Source organism: Poecilia mexicana, unplaced genomic scaffold (genome assembly GCF_051168715.1).
Source record: "Poecilia mexicana isolate PSO_F unplaced genomic scaffold, ASM5116871v1 scaffold_15, whole genome shotgun sequence".
Lineage (NCBI taxonomy): Eukaryota > Metazoa > Chordata > Actinopteri > Cyprinodontiformes > Poeciliidae > Poecilia > Poecilia mexicana.
Window position 1 is genome coordinate 5,685,131 of NW_028263384.1, and position 17,527 is coordinate 5,702,657.

At 38.1% G+C, this 17,527-nt stretch overlaps 1 protein-coding gene and 1 long non-coding RNA gene across 2 annotated transcripts; both read left to right on the forward strand.

Moving 5' to 3' along the window:
- The first annotated feature begins 2,024 nt into the window (after positions 1-2,024).
- Positions 2,025-4,382, forward strand: LOC148155274 (uncharacterized). The gene is made up of 3 exons (XR_015765359.1): positions 2,025-2,133; positions 2,699-3,362; positions 4,190-4,382. It is a non-coding gene; the product is annotated as an uncharacterized LOC148155274 (long non-coding RNA).
- Positions 4,383-4,702: 320 nt separating this feature from the next.
- Positions 4,703-17,216, forward strand: LOC106908435 (cadherin-1-like). Its single transcript, XM_088012813.1, has 14 exons — positions 4,703-4,809; positions 5,025-5,120; positions 5,988-6,086; positions 6,177-6,332; positions 7,548-7,692; positions 9,492-9,664; positions 10,530-10,634; positions 10,711-10,782; positions 11,040-11,195; positions 12,378-12,522; positions 13,381-13,547; positions 13,643-13,750; positions 15,399-15,494; positions 16,467-17,216. Exons 1-13 carry the CDS (start codon positions 4,741-4,743, stop codon positions 15,462-15,464), a joined length of 1,557 nt encoding a protein of 518 aa, XP_087868939.1. The 5' UTR covers positions 4,703-4,740; the 3' UTR covers positions 15,465-15,494; positions 16,467-17,216.
- The last annotated feature ends 311 nt before the right edge of the window (positions 17,217-17,527 follow it).

Here is a 17,527-nt window from a genome sequence, read left to right on the forward strand (position 1 = left end):
TGGTGCTGGTGTTTTTGTAGCATCTAATGTCTTAAAATGAATTTGGAGATTATTGATGGCCAGTAGTTTCTGGGGGGAAAAGGTTTTAATTGCTCTAGTGGCTTTTATTTGGTAGTAAATTCACAAAAAAAAGTGGGTAATGAGAGAAGGGCAAGACTGGGAAGCGAACCCATGAAAGCCACATTGAAAACTAGAGCCTTCATATGTGGGCTATGCTTAACCCCTGCACCACCACAGCACACTCTGCCAATAGTATTTCAAAACTCAGATTTCTATGTTAATGTATACTTTACACCGTTCTGTGTTACATTAACATGTTCATAGTGTTAACTTTTGACAATATACACTAGTTATAGGGTAGATTAACACTGAAGTGTATTTGATTTCAACTACTGTGAGTGTTGATTCAACTCTATCACAAATAACACTTTCAAAAGTGTAACTTCTACACCAACCAGAGTGGACCAATATAGACACTTTCAAAGTGTTGAATTTAACTCTGTAGGAGTTGATGGAACACTTCCAAATTTGCTGTGCAGGAGTGTTAATTATTAAAACAACTGAAAATTAACCTTTCACAGATTTCATAGAATGCAGCTACTGTAATATCTCTTCAGTTTGGTTGCTACACACAGAATATAAAAACAGTCTAGTTGCTAATTTATGGCAACGCTTTCTTTTGGTCTTCAGGTTTCGAGTCTGTTGGTTCTTCAGGAGGAAAAACGACGCTTCTTCATCCACTCCCTTGATACACAAACCAAGAAACGGACTCTCTCTGCTGTGGTTCAGTACCAAGGGGATCATGACGCAGCCCGCAGCCTCCAGAGTGATTTTTCCCTTCAGGGCAACACAAATAACTTAGAGGCAAGTTTAAAGGAACTAAACTGTCAGTTTACATTCCTACAGCCACCTGTTTCCTCTCCAGCCTTCTGGGAGGCGCAGCAGGTATATAAAACTAAATGACTGACATACTCAGGAGTTTCTTGAGCTGTTTATATTAGCTTGACATTTTCTTTTCACTGTGTAATTTCTTGTGTTGTATTTGTAGCTGTTTATTGGCCAGGACTCCCTTGAAAAAGAGGTTTTTAAACCCAATGCATTTTTATCCTGGTAAAATGAAAGTTAAATAAAAAATGCTAAAATTAAACATGCATTAGCACCTTTTGATATGAAAATTATTATTATTATTATTATTATTATTATTATGCTCCTTAGAATAATGTTCCATGTTTCTAAAGTTTGGTCTGATTGATGCTGATTTTGATTCACAAACTGCTAGCTATTTTTTATTCTGTTATTCTTTACAAAATTGTTTAAAAGCAAAATTCTGTTTTTAATAAAAAATAATTCTTTTGTTTTTTGACTTAGACATAAAGAAACGTCTAAGTGATTTTAAATTATTTATGTGTACAAAAGATGTCATTCCTTTCTTGGTGTAACAGTCAGAATGCAGAGATCAGATATTGGCTGAGGACTCATAATTTGTTAATAGTATTTTACTGAGCTGGTATCGGATGTTCACTACCAGCTCAGTACAATGACTGAAAAATTGATTGATAGGTGATTAATAGGTGTGGTAGGAAGCAGATGAAGTAATTAGTTGAGATCTAGAACAGCTGTGGCAAAAATAAATGCAGGCAAACTAAAGGAGCAGACCAACTCCCACAAGGGGAGCTGAACTCAGTGTAACTATAAACTACAAAGGGAAAAAGACTAACGCCGATCAAAGAGGTCCTAACCCTAACCCAAGTGCACAAAAATAAAACAACATAAGAATAGACTAAGAAACTAAATACAAAAAAAATTAACTAATATGGCAAGACCTTTCTGTTAATAATAAGACCTTAATATAATATAAATGAACAATAAGGAGCAACAAGAAAATAGTAAACACACAATCATCAATGAAAGCCAAATCCCAAACATACAATAATTGTAACAATACTATACAGTTTGGTCTGCAACAGATAAAATATTTGTGTGATTTTTCTGAATGCAACTCATCTACAGGTTCCAGTCCTGCATTTCCCATCATCCAGTGAAGGACTGAGGAGGAAAAAGAGAGAATGGGTTGTTCCTCCCATTAATATTGCAGAGAATTCCAGAGGACCTTTCCCTATGCTTGTTGTGCAGGTGAGAGAAGTAAATGTTCATGGCTGACCTATTAGATTCTGATGTGAGACCAGAAAATAGCTTACAGGAGAGGAATAAACATCAGAAGCATAGAGGCAGGAAGTATGAGAAGAAAACAAAAGGACACAGTTGGAACAGTAAGGCTGTGAGGAGTAGATGTATTGAAGATGAATGAGTTTGAGTAACCTACCTGGGGTCAGTTATCCAAAGCAGAAGGAACTGCAGAAGAGAGGAGAAGAAGGGCATGTAGGGAGCAGAGGGTGGAGGATCAGTGTTGGTGCAATTTGTGTAAAAGCAAAACGGTGTGTGTACAAAATGGCAGTGAAAACTGGGACATAATTTGGAGACGGTGGCATTAACAAAAGGAAAGTGGAGCTGAAGGTGGAAGAGCTGAGTATGAGATTTTTATTTCTAGGGAACTAAATGTAGAGGACAAGAAATCTCCATCAGCTCAGGCTAGAGACGAGAAAGGCTGTAATGGTTTGGACATTTATGGAGGGTGTCTTTAAATATTGTAAACATAATTGTGTCTGTGGTTTTAACAGTCCGGGTTTGTTTTGTCCAGATTCGTTCTGATGCTGATAAAACTAAAAAGATCCATTACAGCATCACTGGTCCAGGAGCAGATCAGCCTCCTATTAATCTTTTCACCATAGACAGCGCCACTGGTGCTCTGTATATAACACAAGCACTGGACAGAGAGAAAAAAGACAGATATCAGGTAAGCATTCACATCATTTGGCGACCAGACAAGAAGAAAAATGGGAGAAACTTCATCCTCACATGGTTCTTTTATACTGTCGGATTCATACTTAGCATTTACCAAAATTTAAACAATGGAATTAAGAGTTCTTCATCAATGTCTGATGATCTCATATCTCATTCTGCAAAAAAAAAAAAAAAAAAGATATAAATGAACAATCCAAACTTGCTAAAATTCATACTCTTAACAAATGTAAGTTCATGTTGTACTGAATCCTAGGATGTGATATTGGGATGTAGGACTTAACACTTTTTTCCTCTTTTTTACACAATGGAAGAATTTGTATTTTTATTTAAATGAACAAACGGACTAATGTTGGTGTGTTTGCAGTTACTGGTACATGCTGCGACGGATGGTTCAGCCTCTGCTGAGGAGCCTATGGAGATTGTTATAAATGTAATTGATCAGAATGACAACAGACCTATTTTCACCTTCTTGGGAAATGTGGCCGAGTCTTCATCAATAGGTATTGTTGTTCCATGTAACTTCAGTCCCATAAAACATCTGACCTGAGTGACGCAAATAAAGAAACATTCACATCAAATAAACCACCCTCTATTACACTTCCTATTAAAGCTGTAATAGAAATTAAATTATTTTTCTATTTACTTTGTTAGAATAAAGAGGGCTCATGTGGGTTTTTTAGTGACTGGACTCAGAATCTGAAGATATCAGATGGGATGGGCATTGGAAATAAGAAACAGTCTCTTAGAATATTCTTATTTTGTGCTTCAAATTTTACCAGACACAAAAAGATTAATAATTTTACTAAACGGGCTGTAGGTGCATTTTGGTCACAAATCAATAAACAAAAGTTGTCAGTTTTATTATTTGCCCAGCCAACAAAGTTAGATCTTTAACTTCATGTGCAAGACCATCATTGGTTCTCTCTCCCCAGACCCCAGACTAGGCATAAGTCTCTGCTGAAGCAGTCACAGAATCTTGCTGTCTTGTTCATGAGGCGTGGCAGGACAGAGTGGGAGAAGATTAGACAGACTCAGGATTTATCTGCTCTGAAGCAGCAGTCAAATGTCATTTGACGGACTGTAGCTTCTGTCTAATCTGAGAAAAAGCTCAGCTCCTCCAGAATGAGCTGGAGAGAGACGTTGGACAAAGAAACATTTGATGTTTCTTCCTGAATTAGTTACCTCTCTGCATTTGAATAATGAATGAAAGGTTTTGTGACATCATTAAAAAGAGAGTGGAGTTCTTTCAGTCCTATTAGAAGTTAAAAACTGCAACCATCTTCTGAGAAATGCATTTCATTTCTTTTTATGTGATTCTTATCTTCAGGTTTTGAGGTGATGAAGGTTACGGCTACAGATGCTGATGAGCCAAACAGTGTCAACTCAGATATCCGTTATCGCATTGTGAGCCAGGAACCTCAGCAACCAAGTCCATCCATGTTTGTCATAAACCCAACTACTGGAGCCATCAGAGTCAGTGCTGCTGGACTTGGACAGACAGGTGGGCTTTTACAAATGTTTATTTTATCATAAATAGAGAGTCTTAAATAATTTGTGGACATATTGAACAAACATGAACTGTTTACGCCTTTTGTAATTTATTGTGACAAATTGGTTTCTAAAGAAAACATTTGGTAGATATGACAGCATGATATTATTATTAAGCTACTACATGTAACTACATGCAATCGCTGAGAGCTCTCTAATTCGAATTTGATTAAATCGAGTTTGATTTTAACTTATCAAACTATGTTGTAAATCTTTATGATTTTTTAAAAGAACTCTTTCCTGTAATTTCATTTGAAATAAATTAATATATGAGCCTGAATATCCTGACAGAAATACCCTGAGTATAACCTGGAGGTAGAAGCAGCAGATATGAGTGGGGAGGGGCTTATTGCATTAACAAAAGTAATCATCTCTGTAACTCCTGGCACCGAGCTCCCTGTAAGTACAAACCACAAACCTTCTACAAAATGCATACAGGACATAACATGTCCTGTATGCATGTTTTATTGTTGGCATTATGAGTAGAGAGATAAAGTAATAACCAGATGTCAAAAAGTTGAACAGTTTGAAAACAAAGAGTGGAACATGTCTAAATGACCAAAATGTGGTAAAGCACTAATTAGCATCAATGTTCCCATTTTGCATTTCATTAGGCTGCACAAGGAGGAGGGAGGAGCAGGAGGGATGCAGATCCCAAGATTCATCATTCTTCTTCAGAGGACATGTTTCCAAATCTGTTACCTCTTCCAGTAAGTTCAATTAGAACAGTGGTGTTCAAAGTCGGTCCTCAAGGGCCGGCATCCTGCATGTTTCTCCGTGGTTTAACCCACCTGGATCAAATGATAACTCATTAAATGGCCTAAGAAGAGCATTGACTTGTTGAGGAGGCTGTTACTACCACCAGGGAGAGATCTAAAACACGCAGGATGCCGGCCCTCGAGGAACGACTTTGGGCACCACTGAACTAAAAGAACTTGTTACTTGGGATTTAATTTCAGATTTTGTTGGTTTTTCTGTGGCTTTGTCATTGGACAAGGTGTTTTACTGACCATTTGTCTTGTTTTCATGTAGATATGTTCGTCTTTCTGAATTTTTACACATTGCAACACCATAATTTTCTTAGCACAATAACAGTCCCATACAACATGTTTGTGGCACTCATTTCTTTTATGTGGTGCTTTTATGACAATTCTGTTCTTTGAATGATTTCAGAAAACAATGAAACCCAGTCTGTAAATTGACCAAACAAGACTGATTATATCATCAACTTGTGGGTTTTCTTCACAGCGTCCCATCAATACAGTATCTGAAAGTCAAGATTGAAAGGAATTGGACTGACAGAGGAGATTGTTGTAGATTTCAAAAGAATGTTTGACCTAAAAGACACTCCAGCGATGCAAACACTATTTGCATTGCTGGAGAAGAAGTGGAGGTGGTTGAGTAGTATAAATAACCTTTACAACACACTGACATGGAGACACAAGAGTGAAGTATCCACATGAAGGAACAGAGCAGACTGGACTTCTGGAGGAAGTATTTGTCCTTTAGTGTTTGCTGCAAGATGCGGCAGATCTTTAAGTCTGTTTTCTTTAAATGCCATTCTGTTTTCCTCAAAGTCTGAAGAAGGGATGAGGAGAAGGAAGAGAAGCTGGGTTATTCCTCCCCTCAGTGTTGCTGAGAATAGCAGAGGACCATTTCCTCTAAAACTTGCTCAGGTGAGAGGTAGATGGACCGTAAATACTTCTGAACTAATAGAGCTGTGCGAAGAAACACAGTGGTTTAATAGTTCTGATGGTGCTTTGTAGGTCCGCTCTGACAGAAGTAAAGTGACGAAAATCATTTACAGGCTCCGTGGTCCAGGAGCTGATCAGCCACCTGTAGGCCTTTTCATTATAGACAGCGACTCTGGTTGGTTGGAAGTCACACAAGAACTGGACAGAGAGAACCAGGACAAGTACACAGTAAGATATTCTGTACCTTTATACTGCTGTCATGTAACATTTTTGATTTCTCTGCTGTCTACCAGTAGGTCAGTGTATGTTTGATGGTCAGTGTTCAACCCTGTCAATTCATCAATAAAACAATTGAGGACATATTAATATGGAGAAACAATTATAAAATTATAAAATAAATAAATAAATAAAAATAATAATAATTTACACACAAAATATCCTAGAATCGAGAACCGGCTAGATGACCACGCCCCCTTTTTAGCTGAGACTTTGTTTCCATCTCTTCCGAAGGCTTTTTTTTTGATTGTGCTGCTTTTACTTTTGCCCACTGCATTTGTATTGAATTTTTTTTAATAAATTGTTGTCACCTTCATCCAGCTTGTTTTTAAAGCATTGCTCACTCCTGCGATTACCCTTTTTTTTTCCTAGTTTAACTAGGTGGTGTTGCTGTCTATTTCAATTTTTGTTCACTTATTATTACCACCACTCGGTGGCCCCTAGTAGAGTTATCCAAGGCAGGCAGGTCTTAGGTGAGGGACCAGACGAAGTGAAGTTTGTCTGGTCCCTCACCTAAGACCTGCCTTATAATGATAACTATCAGTGGAATTAGTGTTCCTTCACCCTGAAATGGCTCGCCAGGGCCCCACTCTGGAGCCTGTCCAGGAGGTGGGGCTTATTAGCGAACGACTGGTGGCTGTTCTTTCACAGATGGAGACAATTGTCTTGCAGGAACACTGCTAAAATATTTTGGACAGAAAGTTGGATAGAAAGCATTAAATGAGGCAGAAAAACCAAACTGGAGCATTTCATTAACTCCCATGTTGAGCAACGTCCCTCATGAGGTGAGGCAGTTTAACACTATTTGAGTAAACAGTCCTCACCAACACGACTTTCTAAGGAATGGTAAAAATATGTAGCTATCAGTAACTGCTCTAGAGTCTCGAGTTGCATTGTCTGCTGAAGAAGCATCACACTCCAACCCCACTTCCAACTGAAATTTGGGAGTACCTCATCAAAGTTTCACAACAGAAATTGCAGGAAATTGCTTGCCAGCCATTTGGAGCTTTCTGTCTATTTTGACAAAAGTTAACAAAAAATACTAACCGTACATTTCTTTGCAGAACAGTTTTTATGTGATAATTTCAAACCATCCAACATGAATGTTACTGACACTCTCCTGGTGAAATGTGCTATGATGTTCTAAACATAATTGTATCTCTGCAGTTAGAAGCACTTGCAGTGGAAGAAGGACAAGCTGAAGCATCGGAGACCATTGAAATAATTGTGAATGTAATCGATCAGAATGACAACAAACCACTTTTCAGCAGAGACACCTATAAGGGAGAAGTGCCTCAGTCCTCAGCTGAAGGTACATACTGTCAATCTGATATGAGCTTGAAGAACATGTTTATTGAGCACTTCTCTGTTAAGCCTGTCACAACAATCAATAATCAATTAATCATATAATAAATTAAAACGAGATCAATAATTTCCTTTTGCATAATTTACTGGTTTTCTCTTTTCTCTCTCTCTTTCTACCAAAAACTGGATGATAAAAATCTTCTGTCTGGTTCATTGGTCTCAACTAGCCCCCCCTTTTTTTCTGAAAGGAAATAAAAAGGGCTTCATAATTGGTTTTATTTGTTGTTTCTGTTATTTTATTTATGTTGTATATTAAAAATATCTGAGTTCCAAGGTTATATGTTCATTAGAATTGAAAGTTTATTAATCTTTGAGAATGTGTTCTTTCATTACCAATATATTACTTGAAAATGGTCTCAAAACAACAATATTGTCGTTTATTGCAATAATTTAAAATTTGCTATGATGACCTCGTCTCTATGCAGGTAAATCAAGAGGCTGTTTGCAGTGACCTCAGGCTCTAACACAGCAATGTCTCAGCTCATTCTGGATGCTGGAATTCACTAATAATTTCATAGCTTATTGCTACATGCAGGAAATGACCTCAGCACCATGCCTTTCAGAAACACACCGTCTCATTAAAACACTGTTTGAGAACATTTAAGTGCAAATATACCAAAGTATTTCAACAAGCTATATTCATATTTATAGACTTCTTGCCAAAAATCCATCCATTCATCCATTATAATACACACTTATCTCTAGTGGGGTCAGCATGGGTGCTGGTGCCTTTTTCCAGCGGTCAATGGGTGAGAAGCGAGGTACATCCCGGGCATCTTGTCAAAAATGTCACCATTAAATGAAAATCCAGATTTACATCTAAATATGGAAATCAGGAAGTCCCAATGAGAAACATTTAAGCACTGGCCTTTGGTGAAGAAAATGTGCAACTATATAATAATCAGAAATTGTGCAAAACATGTAAATGACAAAATAGAAAAAAAAAACAAACAAACAAACATTGCTCATTAACCCTCCTTCTGTGATAAGTGCTAATTGTTACAGCACTGCAGGCAGATTTAGACACACATCATGGGTCTGAATGTGACCCTGCTGTCCTGCGCTGGCTGCTCCCTTGCCGTCTTTGTAAGCCTCCAAAACATTACTTGACCTGAAGTACGACATGATACAGTCCACAGCTGCGAAGTTACAATCTCAAAAATCAAAAATTAGTTTCCAAATCTGTATCTCTGTTTGTCATGTCAGCAAATCCTCTTGCAGATCCATTTCACCCGATGCCATATGTATGTGCTGACACTGGAAAATTACCCTTCTCTGACAATCTGGATTTCTGTTGCACATCCAAATGAGTTAGACCTGAACTGGGAAAAATATGCCTTTCTGATTCTACCAAGGTTGGCACAACTACCAAAACTGCTGGTAACATGGTATGGCCAGGCTCAAGTAGCAATTTGGTCATGGCTGCAGCTACTCATGAAGCTGGTAAATGGACTGCATCTTCCCCAGCAGTCTGATAGACTGGAATCCATGAAAAGTCTGCCTTCAGCTTCAGTCAAGCTTACCGTGTTCCTAGCAATTTGTTAACGCATTCATAACCATGGAAAGTGGGTACAACAAACACAGAAGACTGTACTAAATCTATGAAATGTGTTTGCAACATTCAGCTGCAGAACATATTCTGCACTTCATTTCAGATTTTGTATTTTTCTTCCCCATATTTTGTGGTGACCTGGACCTTTAGAGGATTTTGTGTTTCATTTTCTTTTTTGTGACTCTTACCTTCAGGCTTTGAGGTGATGACGGTTCAGGCCACGGATGCTGATGAGGAAAATTCTGACAACTCCGATGTCTTCTATCGCATTATAAGACAAGAACCTGAAGAACCAAATCCTTCCATGTTTGCAATTAATAAGGATACTGGGCTTATTACAGTCAATGCTACGGGCCTGGACAGAGAGGTGAGGTCTAACAAAACAACACAACCACTTTTGTAATGTCATACAATTCTGGTAAGCTACCACTTTCCTTTATAAAAACATGAGTGGTTCACCATGCAGCAAGTTCAACAAAGTTGGCCCTCTGTTGTGCAGGCTGCCTTAAGGAATCCAAAATGCCAGTGATAATGTACAACAGGGAGATGTACAATATGATGTAGATCTGCTATTGTCTTTATTCCTGCTGCTTATAAAACTAAGAATTAGTAAAAATTAATGATCGATAGATGAATGAATTAATATCAATCAATTAGATCCATAATATGTTTCTGATGATGTAAAAGGCGCCTCAAGTATTCATACACACGTTTTCAGATTTTGTCACATCACAACCTCAAACTTGTGTTTTTAATTTGGGTTTTGTGGGACAGTACTAACACAACATAGCGCATAATTGTAAAGTGGAAGTCATATGTCAGATGGTTTTCAAATGTTTTCATAAAAACTCTGACAACTGTGTCACATATTCAGCTGAGTCAATATTTAGTAGACTGTATCACACCAGGTTGGAATTTGATGGCACAGGCTCAAGCCTTTTATAACATGCAACAGGTTTTCTTACAGGATTCTCCTGTGTTTAGCTCCATCTATCTGACCTCCTGGTCACCACTCTTCCCACTAAGTGACTTCTTCTATTGATTAATTGCACTTCCTTTTGCATTACAACCCTTAGAACCGTAAGTTTTTTTTTTTTACATTCTGATGCAGTTTAGAAAGAAGCTATTTGTAAGCTGGTTGTTAGAATTGGACAATCCTGCATTGCTGTGCAGTCTGTTAGCTTTTTGTGCCAATGGAGATTCTAAATAAGTAGTTGCATCTTTCATCACAGAAACACCCGCAGTACACACTCACAGTGGTAGCTGCTGACATGAGAGGCGAGGGGCTGATTGGAAGAGCCAAAGTCATCCTAACTATAACTGATAGTTCTTCTCCTGTGAGTACGACACAGCAAGCACTGGAGAACAGACATAGAACACTGTGGCTATCACTGAAGGCTTTGTGCTCCACAGAGTGGCTGGGTTATTCCTGACATTACAGTTCCTGAGAACGGAATTGGACCCTTTCCTTTACAGCTAGCCCAGGTAACCTCTCTATACCTCCTCTATACCTGTACATTTATTTAATCAAAAAATCTAAAATATTAAAAAAAAAAACATGCAAAGGCATGTGTCCATCCTATTGTGACAGGGTGAAAGTGTCCTGCAATAAAGAGCAGAGATTAACACACATTTCTCTGCCTTAGAGATTTTAAACAAATCTTCTGTAATATATTTATAATTATAGCCTCCTAACTAGCATTGTTGTTAGTTTATCTGGGTCCCTGTATGATTTGCACCAGATCCGCTTTAATGAGGAGGAAACAAAGAAGATCCTTTACAGCATCAGTGGACCAGGAGCAGATCAGCCTACTGTTGGTCTTTTTACCATGGACCAAAACACTGGTGCTCTGTATGTAACACAGGGACTGGACAGAGAGAACCAGGACAAGTACACAGTAAGATATTCCGTACCTTTATACTGCTGTCATGTAACATTTTTCAACTCCCTGCTGTCTACCAGTAGGTCAGTGTATGTTTGATGGTCAATGTTCAGCCCTGTCAATTCTTCAATAAAACAACTGAGGAGGAACAATTCTAATTATTTATTTATATATATATATATATATATATATAGTCTCAAATCAAATGTTATTTGGATAGCACATTTCAGCAGCAAGGCATTTCAAAACAATGATGCAGACTGATTTTACCCTACATGTTTTTATATATACATATATTGTTTTTATATATAAAATCACTGACTTGACTTTGACCGCCCCATGTGATCTTAAAGATTTAGTGTCATTTAAAGTCACAGTGTGCTTAACAATCGGCTGTTTCTAAACCGGCCACTGTGATCGCAAATATAGATCTGTTGCATCACAAGTTTATGTGAGTGAAATGAAAATCCCTAATATGAGGTGATTAAAAATGGCATCTCCAGTGTTTTCATGCCTTTACTTCTTTTTTTCCAATCTCTGCAATACACGTGACGGTAACACTTTATTTGAAGGGGGTTGAATAAGACTGACATGACACTTACATAAACATGACATAACACGTCATGAACATGAATAAGTCTTCATGAATATTTATGACTGTTGTCATAAAGCGTCATTCGGTAAATTATGACACTTTTAATACAAAGTTGACATTAATCAAAATGTCTGTTATGACAACTTGACATTAACCAAGAAATCATTACTGTTTAAACTTTACCTTTAATAACATAAAGTTACCTAATTTTTAAAGTGCAATCAGTAATACTTTTATAACAAATGTATATCAGTAATGATTTCTTGGTTAATGTCAAGTTGTCATAACAACGAGATTTTGAATAATGTCAACTTTGTATTAAAAGTGTCATTATTTACCGAATGACACTTTATAACAACAGTCATAAATATTCATGAAGGCTTATTCATGTTCATGACAGGTGTTATGTCATGTTTATGACAGTGTCATGTCAGTCTTATTCAACCCCCTTCAAATAAAGTGTTACCCACCTGACTGTATGAAAAATGCTCTATAAATAAAGTTTGATTGGTTGGTAGGGTTGTGCAGCCATGAAGTATTTCTTATTGTGTTTACCTTGATGTTGAAAATGAGATGCTACATTCTAATCGGTGTTTGTGCAGTTGCAGGTACATGCTGTGGCAGAGGATGGAGGGACGACAGTAGGACAGACACAGGCTGTGGTCAAAGTTACCGACCAGAACGACAACATACCTGTTTTTAATAAAGTCACCTATGAGGGAGAAGTGCCTGAAGCCTCACCCACAGGTATACTGTTTTTAAACTTTTGGGTGTCAAATTTTTGGACTTTCTGAAAACCTTGCATGGCATGTTTTGCGGGTCTTCTGCTGTAATGGTTGTTGGGCCAGTAGTCACTCTGCTTGTGGTGCAGTGGGTGGGGTCGGTGTGGTGCCTCATCTAAGCACCACACCTAGATGAGGCACAAAAATCTTTGTGTATTTAAGGACACAAAGGTTTTTCCTCCCTCATGATGTTACAGCACAACGATAATAAAATAACTCTGATTCTATAAGGCAGTGCTCCAGCAGGGATCCACAGAGAACATTCCTGTTTTCTTGGTTTTGTGATTTGAATGTGGTGGATCTGAATTGTTCTTTGCGGGTTTATTGGACTTTAGATACCAGGCCCTGAATGCTTCTGGCTGTCAATTAGTGCAGTGTTTTTGTGTCACGCTAGAAGGTATTCAAGGCGCCATGCTGAGTAGCATTGATAGTCTTGGGCCTCTGGGCAGTCATGTTGCAGCTTTTTAGTCTGTTTGCAAAGTGAAATGTCTTCTGCCGTTATCTGTTGAGATAGCAACGTCATAGCCAGTGACTGAATTAATTTTTATTTAAAATGGGAAAATGTATAACATGCATTAATCACTAAAGGAGAGATGTACTGCACCAGGTTATAGCTACCAATGCTAATATTGGGAATAATAATTTTACAAGTAAATTCAAGCATGTCTGCTTCCACAGTGCATCATGACATCTTTGTCATGATTCTTACAAAAAAGAAGAAAATATTATCTGATTGACTTATGGACACTATGAACACATATATTTCTGATTTGCTAACTTTGAGCATGCAATACAATGCCTCCTCTTCATTTTCTTTCCACAGGTTTTGAGGTTATTAAAGTGGAGGCCACAGATGCTGATGAGCCAAATACTGACAACTCAGAGATTCGCTACAGCATTATAAGCCAGGAACCAGCGGAACCCTCCATGTTTACCATCGACCCAGTTTCTGGAGCCATCACTCTTAGTACTGGCGGACTGAATAGAGAGGTACTTCTTAAAATCCTTGCTTCCCAGCTGAAATGATCAGCCTATGATCAGTGTTACAGCTGCGCTGATGGCCTCACTCCTGTCTCACCCAACAGAAACACCCTCAGTACACTCTGCAGGTCAAAGCAGAAGACTCTGCTGGCAAAGGCAGCACTACTTTATTTGCACAAGTTAAAGTAATTCTGACCGTGACAGCAAACTCTGTGAGTACAACTGTGAGTTATTTACTGTATGACTGACTTTTTAAATTCTCGTTGCATCACTGCTTCTCAATTCCAGTCCTCTGGCCCTCTACACTGCATGTTTTAGATACGTTTCTATTCCAGAACAGCTGATTCAAATGATTGCATGACCTCTTGTGCAGACATCAAGTACTGCAGATGGCTGCTAATCACACACAGATTCAAGCCAGGTGTGTGGCAGAAGGGAAATACCTAAAACATGCAATGCAGGGGGCGTGAGGACCAGAACTGAGAGACACTGTGATACATGTAGAGAAGGTCAGGATTTTCTATATTGATACAAAATGTTTCACCAGTTGTGAAACATTAACTGCATGGGTGATTATCATTCAACTCCAACTGATGCAATGAGTAGCTTCTCGTTTCTTAAACAGCCATGTCTAAAGACACATCCTGTGGTCATGAAAATACGTTAGTCTGTTTAAGATGAGTCAGATCATTGGCATCAAGCAGAGAAAAACATATGAGATTCAGGAACTACTAAAATTGGGTTGAGAACTGTCCAACGTATTAAAAAGTAGAGGGAAACAGGAACCATTGTTTTTGAGGAACAAAAGTGGTCAGAATAAAACCCTGAATGATCATGATTGGAGATGGCTGTTCGGTGTAATCAAGCTATAGAAAACAGAAGACTCAGAACTATGTAATTGTGAAACTTAAAGCATTTTCACATTCAGAATGTGAAGGGAACTCGATAAAGGGATAGAAACTGAACAGCTGTATATCCACAAGAAAACCACTAATCAGAAAGTTTGCAAAGGAGCATAAGTATTGAACTCTGGAGCAACGGAAGAAGGTTGTGTGGTCTGAGTGTGGATTTTAACCTTTTCCAGCGTGACGGTCCTTGCTGTGCATGGCTCCTCCAATTGGTCAGGTTCAAGTTCAGCAACATTGAGTTTAGCTTACTACCCGAATCTACTGAATGATCAGGTTGTTCCATGAATTACTTCTCTCATGAAGCTTATAGTAGTACTCAAATGTAGCAGGCAGGAGTTGTGAGGTTGAGATGCAAATTTAAGACAGGAGCCATGAGGTGGCTGAGGAGAAGCACAGGGTAAGGACAAGATGAGCCGGCGAGAAGCGACCGAGAGTGAGCAACTTAAATACTGGGGAGGTTGAAGGTAGAACCAAAGACATGGGCTGATGAACTAGCTGATTGCAGGTGTGAGTGGAGGGAAAAGGAGGCAGACTGAGAAGGGAGAGAGAGCATGTGACACAGGGGGTGAGGGAGAGCAGGCAGGGAAACAGGAAATTAATCTAACACTACAGGATAACTTGACTAAAGAGACATAATAAAATGAGTGAAAAGAAAAACTACAAGGAATAAACATAACTAGAAACACTAAGAACTGTAATAAAGGGAAACAGGAACAAGACGGATCTAACCAAAATGAGAAAGTAACACAAAATGATGTCAAACTACCAAAGCAATGCAACAACCCAGGATTCTAAGAATATCTTCCTTGATGACGTGGGAATGTTCCAGGATGCCAGGATTCATCAGCTGGGACTGTGAAATTGAAGCTCAGATAGCATGAAACATATGTTCACAAATGCATCAGCCAATCCTAAAAAATTAAAAATGTCTCTGACTCTTTTTAATCTACAGGCTGGTGAAGCAAAGAGGAGGAGGAAGAGATTTTCCACAGCTCCATTATCTGTCATGGAGAACTGAAAAGGACCCTAGTGATTAAAGCTTACTCGGGTAAAAGGAAGTCTGAGAGTTTGATGCTGAAATGCAGTGTTGGGTTAAGGAAGTCCTTTCTCCTAAAAAGTGCAGAATTTCTGGAACAATATTCTTTGGACCAGTGAGACCAAATAGAGATGAGGGGAAACGCTCCTAACACTAACCCATAAACACCTCCAGCTGAAAGTCAGGCATGGTGATGGAGGGACGATGACATGGCTTTGTTTTGCAGCATCTTGTATTGAGTTGACTGCTTCAACAGAAATCTTTCAGAGTCAAGATCTATTTGATATCCTCACAACAGAGTTTGATATTGTACTTGTACCACAAATTATGATTAAAATATAAAATCATAGCTATACAACACTTAGATACTTCAAAAACATAGTTAGAAAAGGGGATCTTCATGTGAACATTTCAATCTGCACACTTTTGAAGTAAAAGGATAACATATCAAACCTTAATGAAATATAATTCTGACAAAAAATAATGGCTGAAGTCTGAGCTTGTTTTATATCTAGAGCTTTAAGTTCTCCACAATTAAAAAGGCATTATGTAATCACATGACTTGGAATAAATGAACTGTTGTTGCCCACACCAAATATGTGTTGAGTCAAAACAACCAACAGAAAAGGGTCAAAAATGGAGAAATACAGGGATTTCCATCAATATGTTGGACTTGCATTGACTGTACCCATTGGTTGTGTTGACTTTGTTCTGGATCCATCTCTGTACTGGTAATCCTCAGCTACAACATCCTCACTGACCCTGTGAAATGGTTGACCATTGCAGAGGATGAAGGGATGAACATGTTGAATAGTTCCATGCAAAAAAAGAGTCCCTGTTTGTCAGGGGCAATAAATATACAGCTGTCACTGATGATTACATTACATCGCATTATGATGATCGGAGGACGTGTGAGATATAAGGTGTGCGCTCTGTTCACTTCCTTGCGGTTCACCTGTTTAAATTTGTCTCTTTTGTCTCTAGACGAAGCTCCAGCTGCCAGATGGCTTTGTGCTCAGTCACTTCAGAGATTCTGAATAGAACTGAGGTCTTCCTACATGATGAGCTCTTCTGCTCCGGAGGAAATCTGACGTCAACATTTCTCTGTGTGAAAAGTGTGCTTAAAAAGAATCTTAGCTTCTCTCCTTTTATTCTTAGTTGGACTCTCTTTCAGGTAACTTTGCAGGTTTTCTTTTCCCTGAAGGTGAAACAAGAATGTGATATTTCTGCAGCTGTTAGTATTGGGTAAAGGTTAAAGTTGCTTCTAATTATTTGTTCCTCTACATTGTCTATATGGAATGACTACAATACCAGGAACTAGATGGTGACGTACCTGTATGATTTATAGGGCCTTCCATTAATTTGTCATGAAATAATACAGTGTGATATGTAATCTGATCCATTTGAATGTTCTTTAAGAACTTTTAAAGGAGCATTCAGTAAATGCAAATTTAGAAAGCGTAATGTTGCCTTGTTATAAGACATCCAATGTTTGCCCATCTTTAAGATTTTTCAAATGTGTATATATCATTTGGCTTTGCAAGTTTTTTTTTTATTATCTTATGCTTCATACTTTTGTGAAACCTACTTTGGAAATTAACTGTCTGTGTGCTATTTCTCTGTTTCATTGTTTACTGGGGACATTTCAGGACTCAAATTTGGTTAAGCGAAGTCTTACATACTGTACCTTTCTCTAAATGCAAATAAAATTTTGTTTTGTTTTGTTTCAACTTACTTCTGAACAAGTGTCAAATGTCACAATACTTTTAAAAGATTTACCAAATTAAGCAATGAATTTTGAGTTATTGTTGCCAATGGGCTAAAATACCTACAGTGCTGGGCATATTACTTAGAAAGGCAGGTAAAGGTGTGGTAAAAACCTTAAAATGGTTTCATCTTTTGTTGTAGCAGCACAATGGAAAATTCAAATAAATCCTATGTTCACCTGGGGGAAAAATTAAACTAAGATAAAATAGTTTTTGACAAAGTTACAATTTTTTTTAACAATCTCTTTAAAAATCTGAATTGCAATCAATTTTTATGCA